Raw genomic sequence first — 9,189 nt, 5'->3', positions numbered from 1 at the left:
CTCAGCTGGAATAGGCTCAAAACAGGAGGTCTCATGTCTCCTCAAGCCCAGATCATGCACCAATGGAGATGCAAAGTTGAAAAGGCAGCAGAGCTGAGGTGCTGTGTTTGCTCAACTGCCCATGTTGATAGGCCTGACTTGGACGTTCCTGGACCTCCACGGGGCTGTGCTTTGGGTTTGACTTTGGATTATATCCTGACTGCTGGACTTTGCTACTTGGATTGGCCCTGAACCTCCTTTCCTGACCCTCACAGACATTGGGTTTTGGACTTCACTTGTGCTGATCAACCCTCGGATTTTGAACTTTGGACCTGCCAGGTAGACAGGGGTTCAGAACACCTGGAGATAAGAGGATTTGACCTATAATAATAATTTATTATTTATACCCTGCCCATCTGGCTGGATTCTCCCAGCCACTCTGGGCGGCTCCCAATAGAATATAAAAAACACGATGTATGGGTGTTAAAACATTAAAAACTTCCCTAAACAGGGCTGCCTTCAGATGTCTTCCAAAAGTCAGATAGTTGTTTATTTCCTTGACATCTGGTGGGAGGGCCTTCCACCACTGAGAAGGCCCTTTGCCTGGTTCCCTGTAACCTCACTTCTTGAAGGGAGGAAACTGCCAGAAGGCCCTCGGAGCCGGACCTCAGTGTCTGGGCTGAACGATGGGGGTGCTTTGAGTCTGTTGTCCTTGGTTTTACTACTAAACCAGGGCTCTTAGGATCACTGTCCCAACTCCAGTGTTGGGGAGTGCCAGCTACGGTCACAGTACAAGTTATATGACCAATGTCATTTCGTTTGACGGCTCTCCAATGAGACCTTTGATAAAAACTTATTTTAATTAACATAAAATTGAACAATATTTCAACATACACATCTATCCTTACAGTGCAATAAAAATGTATCCTCATTGTACGGCGTTTTGCATTATGAAAATAAAATGCGTAACGAGTATGAATCATGTAAATCTGTAATGCATCTAAAGTTGGCTTTGGCTTTTAAAGTCTTTATAAATTCATAGAAAATATTGAACATCTAACAAAATAAATAAAACATATTTTAATCAAAGATGTCTAACGATCAGCGTCAAAAGATTTGCAGGTTGGGTGGGTTCGTTTGTTTACATTTGCTACTAAACTCATTTTAAAGAGACCTGGCTCTCAGTAGTGCTCAGAAGTGAATGATTGCGCCTCCTGCAATGCGAAAAAATAGAGCTATGTCCGTTTTTCAGAAGATTCCCCCCCTCCCAAAATCCTTCATAAAGGGTTTGCATGTCAAATATTGTTCAAGGTAACTGGGGTTTTTTTCTTCCTTTAAGTGCTCGTTAAAAAGTATCCTCATAACTGTTGAGAGATTACCACCGATGGAGATGTTCGCCTTCACTTGTAGATCCGATTAATGTGTCTAAAATTGTCTCTTTTATAAGGAGGAGGCTATCTTCAAGCTTTGGAAATCTGGCATGAAGAGAATGCCAAAAATGTGAGACAAAACCAAAAAAAGGTTCGCTTTCAAACCCTCTTCAGTACAGACATCGCAGCAGTCCAGTGTATTTCAACTTGAAAGGCTCACTCAACACAGAGTCCCTAGGCGGGAGGTTGCCAAGAGTCCACTGCTGACCTCAAGACATTCTTAGAACGCTCAAGTTCTCTGAAGCTGTGTACAGGAAGGCCTTGCTGTAATACTGAAGTGACCAAAACAAATCTGAAAATGCATTCTCAAATGCAAGTTTGTAGGAACGCCTCCGGATAGGCAATGTTCACACCACCAAGAGGCCCGGTTGCTATTCGGGGGGAGGTCGGAGGGTCCGTAGCTTCCTGTCGTCCAGCCCCTTCCAGTATTTGAAGTTGTTGTCTAGATGCTGCATCAGATTTGGAAGATCTGCAAAGGCTGGAGAAGAAAGGAAACAAAGTGCTTACGCTCCTGCGGAATAAGACAACATGGCTCTGAACACTGCATGCTAGAGGCCTGTTTTTTGGGTTCAATTAATTTGCAGATTTTCAACACAGTCTTGTTATTCTAAGCAAATCTTAACAATATTCTGGATTGCCTACGGAGCAGCTGTCAAGGGGATAAGAGGTTACTTACCATCCCAAGCGTCAAACATGTCGGTGATGAAATAATCAATGAAGGATATTTGAGATTTGGGGATGCTACAAGTATTCCGGTCAAAAACAGGCATCACAACAGGCAATCCTTGCCTTTTCTCGTCATCTGTCTGAAAAACAACCCCCGCCCAAAAGAAACCCATTGTTACGACTGTTTTGTCTGTTATTGTTAATGAGCTCTCAACTTTTTATTATTTATTTATTTATTTATTTGAGCATTTATAAGATGTTCTCTTGGCTAAAGAAATCAACACCAGAAGCAGTATACCAAAGCATATGAAAAATCAAGATTATTGCATAATCTTAGAAAGTTGCAGAATCTTAAGATGGGTTGTGGTTGTGACCTGGTCTGAGAGCACACATAGGTTGACTGCTTTCATTTGGGGGTGATTTCAGAACAAGGAGGATATTATACTGAGCTAGGGTCAGAAATGAAGGGGGAGAAAGACACCTTCACTTCCTTAACCTCCTATGAAAATCATGTATCGTATATCAACATTCATTCATTCATTCAGTTTCTATGCCACTCACACGTGTCACAAAGAGGCTTTCATACAATAAATAATAACAGAGTAGAACATCACAATTGCAACGCAAATTATATAAAACAATTAACAACTCATCCATAAAACAACCACCTTCTATAAAACACTATTAACCAAACAACTTAAAAATAGATTAAACAGCACAGCCACAAGAAAAGCGGTGATATAAAGTTGTTATAAAATTCACAAAGCATTACAGCACTCCTAATCCACAAAACGATATTAAAATTAACAAACTAACAACCAAAAACGAACAATGCACTGTTGAATTCTCTCTCTCTTTCTCAGCTGAAATTTCTCCAGCTGGCCGTATCTCACCCACCTGTGCAAAATATTCCTCAGAGATGCGGCCTGCCCACTCGACACACTGCTCCAGGGGCCGACATGGGTTGGAAACATCAGCACACTTAATTAGCATGCGCTTGATCAGGATCCGGTTTTCGGGAGACGTGAGGACGGTTTTGATGGAATCGCTATCTCCGTTTGCACCCTTATCGAAAAGTTGACAAAAATGTACCATCAGCATCTGTGCAGGAACTTCAAAGGCATCACGTATAAACAAAGAATCTTGTGGGAACCTTAAACATGAACAGATTCATAGCGGCTTTAAAGGAACAAAGTCTGTTTTGGATGCATGAACACACTTTCACACAAATGGGTATTGAGGGACGGGGAGAGGTACCTGCAAGATCAGTAGGCTCAAGATGTCATGAAACTTTCAGGGAAGTTTTCAACATTTGATGTACTGTGTTTTAAATTGTTGTACACCACCTGGAGCAGCTGGGGCAACACAGTCTGATGGGTGGCATATAAATAAACTATTATTATTAGTTTTAATTTATTACACAAGCTGGATATACTGCTTGATTGTAATAAAGGTAAAAAGGTAAAGGACCCCTGGACGGTTAAGTCCAGTCAAAGGCGACTATGGAGTTTCGCCGCTCATCTCGCTTTCAGGCCGAGGGAACCGGCGTTTGTCCACAGACAGCTTTCCGGGTCATGTGGCCAGCAGGACTGAACTTCTGGTGCAATGGAACACCGTTACAGAAACCAGAGCGCACAGAAACACCATTTACTTTCCCGCTGCAGCGGTACCTATTTATCTACTTGCACTGGCGTGCTTTCAAACTGCTAGGTTGGCAGGAGCTGGGACAGAGCAACAGGAGCTCACCCCGTTGTGGGGATTTGAACTGCCAACCTTCTGACCAGCAAGCCCAAGAGGCTCACTGGTTTAGACCACAGTGCCACCTGCGTCCTTTGATTGTAATAAAACTCATAGTGGCTTAGATAATAAAATAGTCAGTAGAAAACAACTATCTGAAACCTTTAAAGATAAAAACATATGTTAAGAGTTATGTCAATCACTGTCAATCAAACATCTACCTCCCCCGATCATCCAAACTTCATTCGTCAACTACTCCCCCCCCCCATATTTTCTCTCCCCTCTCATAAATTCAAATGCTTAAAGGATGGCTTTCACCCCTACTCTTATCCATGAAAACTTATGGGGGGGAAAGTGTGATTTCAAATGAAGCCAATGAGTATGGAATTAGGAAAGGCAGCTGTTTTTGGCCAATTTAGCCACCGAAAAAGGCTTTGATCCTGCGTGGAAGAGCCCAGCCATTCAGCCTGGAGTCCAGAGTCTGGCCCTCTGTGCGGCATTGCCATTTGATCAAGTTTCCAAATGGCGCTTCAATGGGACCCCCATTGTTCATCAAGGACCAACTGCTGAGATGACCAAAGGAACTGGGGCTTCAGTTCTCGTTGCGCTGACTTCAAAATACTTGGGCCTGATCCAACTTCTCTCTGAATGAATGGAAAGATTTCAAGGGAAGCTCAAAGGAGCCCTTTGTGAAGAAGCTAAAAACAGCCACCTCCTGCACAGTTGTGTACAAAGGGCAGCAGACTCGGAGGAAGCCTCCAACCCACAATGTAAAAGTAAACACATTAAGGGACGAGTAGAGTAGCCGGGGACCTCAGTTTCCAGCTTTTTCGTCCTTCAGCAGCATAGATGTCCTTTTTAACTGCAAGGAGAAAGTGCTTTCCTGGGGGGGGGGGGCGGGTGCAAGGTGTTTGTGTGTGGGGGTTGTCAAACCACAACAAAACCAACCCATTGGAACTGGCAAATTATTTGTTGGGAGATGCCAAATCTCTGCTCTCAAAATCCCGAAACTGTTCCTCTCAGCCGCTTTGCAAGGAAGACAGATGGAGGTGTGAATAAATGAAAAGGGCAAGCCAATTGCAACTGCAAAGCGAGGAGAGACCTAAAATGGCACTTATAAGAGAATGTGGTACAGAAAAGAAAATAAGACTTTTTTTTAAAAAAAAAAGGCACGGAAAACCCAGCAGCAAATGTGATTTATTTGCCCTTATCCAATGGCTGCTTCGTACCCTTACCCTTTTAAAATGTGTGCATACAAAAAAACATTTTATATATGGAGGAAAGGTGAAACTTACAGCTCTCTCTAAAGGACAAGAGGCAACATGATGGAAGTGTGCAAAAATTATTCATGGCCCTGGAGGAAGAGAAATTTTTCTCCCTCTCCCGTGATACTAGAATTCAGGGATGTCCACTGAAGCTGAATATTGGAAAATTCAGGAGACATAAAATAAAGCACTTCTTTATAGGGTGCATAGCTAAAACGATGGAATTACTGTTAGCCACCAACTTGGATGGCTTTAAAAGAAGGTTAGGCAAATTCATGGAGGAAAAAGGCCATTGCTGGAGTTGTGGACTAAACCTCTAAGCCTCTTGGGCTTGCCGTTCAGAAGGTCGGCGGCTCGAATTCCCACAACAGGGTGAGCTCCTGTTGCTCTGTCCCAGCTCCTGCCGACCTAGCAGTTTGAAATCACACCAGTGCAAGTAGATAAATAGGTACCACTGCGGAGGGAAGGTAAATGGTGTTTCTGTGCGCTCTGGCTTCTGTCATGGTGTTCTGTTGTGCCAGAAGCGGTTTAATCCTGCTGGCCACATGACCCAGAAAGCTGTCTGTGGACAAATGCCAGTTCCCTCGGCCTGAAAGCGAGATGAGTGCCGCAACCCCATAGTCGCCTTTGACTGGACTTAACCATCCTTGGGTCCTTTACCTTTACCTACTAACCACAATGGCTATATTCATCTCCGCTGGCAGAGTATGCCTCTGAATCCCAGTTCTTGGGAATCTCAAGGAGAGGAAAAGCTGTTGCACTCAAGTCGTGCATCTTAGGCATCTGCTTGACCACTGGGAGTAGAGATGGGCCACCCAGCAGCCCCTTCTTTCTTAGGGAAAAGATCTCTTCTTACCAACAGGCTAGCTTTCCACAAGCTAATAGATGGCCATTTAGATAAGGGCCATTCACAAACCTACTTCCAGGATGCTGGACTAGATGGGTCGTTCAGCGGCAGTGTCCTTTTGCTCTCATGCCAAGTAGGATGGGACAGGGGCGAAGCAATGGTGGGGACATAACCCCGGGGGCATGGTTTTGAGTGGGGCGCAAACTACCTTCATTCTAGGATGCAGTAAAGTCCCCTGGAAACTGTACCACATATCAGCTTTCTCTCTCTCTTAAAAAACATTTGTTTTGCATAATAATACAGTGGTACCTCGGGTTAAGTACTTAATTCATTCTGGAGGTCCGTTCTTAACCTGAAACTGTTCTTAACCTGAAGCACCACTTTAGCTAATGGGACCTCCCGCTGCTGCCACGCCACCGGAGCACGATTTCTGTTCTCATCCTGAAGCAAAGTTCTTAACCCGAGGTACTATTTCTGGGTTAGCGGAGTCTGTAACCTGAAGCGTATGTAACCCGAGGTACCACTGTAGTAATAATAATAATAATAATAATAATAATAATAATAATAATAATACTACACTGGCTCTTGGGCTAGAAATAGGGAAAATCCTGAAAGACGTATAGGAGAAAGGATTTGCCTAGATGTCATTCCGCTCCTCAGGAAGCAGCGTGAAATTTGCAGGCCAATTAGCTCCCAAATTAAGTAATAAATTAACATCCACATGCAGCTTTTGCATCTCCTTGCCTTCCCCGGAGAGCCTCTTACCCCGTTCTCTTCAAGCGCTGCCAGCGGCTTGTTGATGCTGTTGACAAACTTGTTGACGTGCTCAAAGTGCTTGGTCATTTCTGTGGCCAGGACCATGTCGATAATGGCCTGCCGGAGGGTTCGGTATTCATTCCTGCGTAAAGAAGGGACGTGTGGGATATGCATGGGCTCAAGGCCATCTTGTCTAGATTCTGACTGAAAAGGTTTCTGACTGAAAACTTGGGAACAATCCGAACAACACGCAGAGCTTTATAGTTTACTAGAGCTGTCAGCCAATTAAAAAAAATTCAGTCTGTTAATCCTTTGCTTTTGAACCACTTAACCAACTGATTTGACTTTAAAAGGAACTGCATTCTAACTAATTCTCCGGATAGTTTTTAAAAAAACCAAAACCTTATTTCAACAACAGAACCAGAACAACAGCACCAGTAATTCAAATTCAAATGCTCCTGAAATTGACCCCCTTTTGATCCATCCACTAGAATTTTAGTGGATGACTCTAAAACTATAAAGTAAGTTGATAAATCTAAAACTAAATTTTGCTGCTTAAATGTGCAGGCTATCAATGAAGGAGACTTCTCAAGGCTATAGTACAGTGGTACCTCGGGTTAAATACTTAATTTGTTCCGGAGGTCCGTACTTAACTTGAAACTGTTCTTAACCTGAAGCACCACTTTAGCTAATGGGGCCTCCTGCTGCTGCCGCGCTGCCAGAGAACGATTTCTGTTCTCATCCTGAAGCAAAGTTCTTAACCTGAAGCACTATTTCTGGGTTAGTGGAGTCTGTAACCTGAAGCGTCTGTAACCTGAAGCGTATGTCACCCGAGGTACCACTGTACTCCAGAATGCAGGTGGGGAATATGTGTGAATGCCTCTCTCGCCATATCAAAATTTCCTTGCATGTGGAAAGTTAGCACATGGGGAGAACCCTTTTCCTGAAGTTCTAGCTTTCCACATGCAGGCAAGGGTGGCAGTGTTTTTCACTGGGCGGCAGTTCAAATATGTGATCCTCACCTTCATTAGAGAGTGGCATAGTTCCTAAAGGTCTGTACCCAAGTGCTTTTTCCTGACCATCTGAATCAGCCCTTAGGTTTATGAGATCTTAGGGAGCTGTTTCACAACCCTTCCTACCAGACCTCCAATATGTATATCACCCTCCAATGCCATTTTTTGTCTGGTGCGTTTCCTTGCCGTTTCCTTTTCGAAAACATCACTTCAAGGTATGTAGAGACTATAGCCTAAGCATGGCAGATCCCCCGTTTTGAAAACTCACCTCTCCATGTTTTTAAAAATATTGCATTTATCGTCCCGTGTGGTGATCTGGAAGGCCAAGGCGGCATGATGGCTCTCCAACACTGCTGTGTCGTTGTACAAAATGGCCAGCTCACTTCCTGCATTGCACAGGAAGGAATTTGTTCGGCCGGGATGATCCACGTCATGAACAGTGGCAGCAATCAGAGCAGCAACTTCATCAATGGGATCCAAGGTTTGCTGGGGGGGGGGGGGGGGAGACAAAGATGAGAAGGATGTTTAGCAAGGTTCCCAAGAGACCACTGGGCTTATCCTGCATCTAGAATGAATCTTTCTACTTTTATGTCAAACTCTCCCAGCTTGCGGAAAGCTAAGTCGTAGGGGAAATGCTTGCTTCTAACCGACTTCGCTTCCTCACACAAGGCTGTTTAGAAGAGATTTAGTCATTGCTTCCCCCCCAAAATCCTAGAAACTTTAGTTTGCTAAGGGTGCTGAGACCCCTTTCCCCCCTCACAGAGCTACGGTTCCTAGAGTTCCCTGGGAAGAGGGACTGATTGCTAAACCACTCTAGGAAATGTAGCTCTCAGATCTTCCACCTGTCCCTATTTTCCAGGGACAGCCCAGGATTTACAGAAGCTGTCCCAGTTTCTGATTTGATCCCAGAATGTCCCACTTTTCTTTAAAAAGGTAAAGGGACCCCTGACCATTAGGTCAAGTCGTGGCCGACTCTGGGGTTGCGGCGCTCATCTCATTTTATTGGCCGAGGGAGTCGGCGTACAGCTTCCGGGTCATGTGCCCAGCATGACTTAGCCGCTTCTGGTGAACCAGAGCAGCGCACGGAAACGCCGTTTACCTTCCCGCTGGAGCGGTACCTACAGTGGTACCTCAGGTTACTTAATTCGTTCTGATTCGAACCGCCGAACTTCTGATTGGCAAGCTCTAGGCTCTGTGGTTTAACCCACAGCACCACCCGCGTCCCTGCCCATGAGCTAGTATGGCATTAAAAGAGATTAGGACAAATTCATGGAAGATAGGGCTGTTTGTGGCTCCTATCTACATAGCTATGCTCTACCTCCACTGTCAGTGGCAGTATCCCTCTGTCTGCCTGTTGATGGAAATCACAAGAGGGGAGAATGTTCATGTGCCCAGGTCCTGCTTGCAGGTTTCCCATAGGCATCCTGGTGGTTGCTGTGAGGACAGATTGCTGGATTAGATGGGCCAATAGCCTCCTCCAACATGCTCCTCTGGTG

General features: G+C 44.5%; 1 protein-coding gene across 3 annotated transcripts in view; it reads right to left on the bottom strand.

Annotated features, from left to right (window-relative positions):
• Nucleotides 1-820: 820 nt before the first annotated feature.
• Nucleotides 821-9,189, bottom strand: part of PDE8A (phosphodiesterase 8A) — a 170,211-nt gene continuing 161,842 nt past the window's right edge. For all 3 annotated transcript variants that reach the window (XM_083712577.1, XM_083712576.1, XM_083712578.1), the window contains 5 exons: nucleotides 7,962-8,179; nucleotides 6,690-6,822; nucleotides 2,973-3,140; nucleotides 2,086-2,215; nucleotides 821-1,887 (listed from right to left, as the gene is read on the bottom strand). In XM_083712577.1, coding sequence (XP_083568703.1) covers nucleotides 1,781-1,887; nucleotides 2,086-2,215; nucleotides 2,973-3,140; nucleotides 6,690-6,822; nucleotides 7,962-8,179 — 756 coding nt within the window. In that variant the 3' untranslated portion in view covers nucleotides 821-1,780. The remainder of the gene's footprint in view (nucleotides 1,888-2,085; nucleotides 2,216-2,972; nucleotides 3,141-6,689; nucleotides 6,823-7,961; nucleotides 8,180-9,189) is intronic.

This window comes from Podarcis gaigeae (assembly GCF_964106915.1).
Source record: "Podarcis gaigeae genome assembly, chromosome: 14".
Taxonomy (NCBI): Eukaryota; Metazoa; Chordata; class Lepidosauria; order Squamata; family Lacertidae; genus Podarcis; species Podarcis gaigeae.
This window is presented reverse-complemented; position numbering and strand designations above follow the sequence as displayed.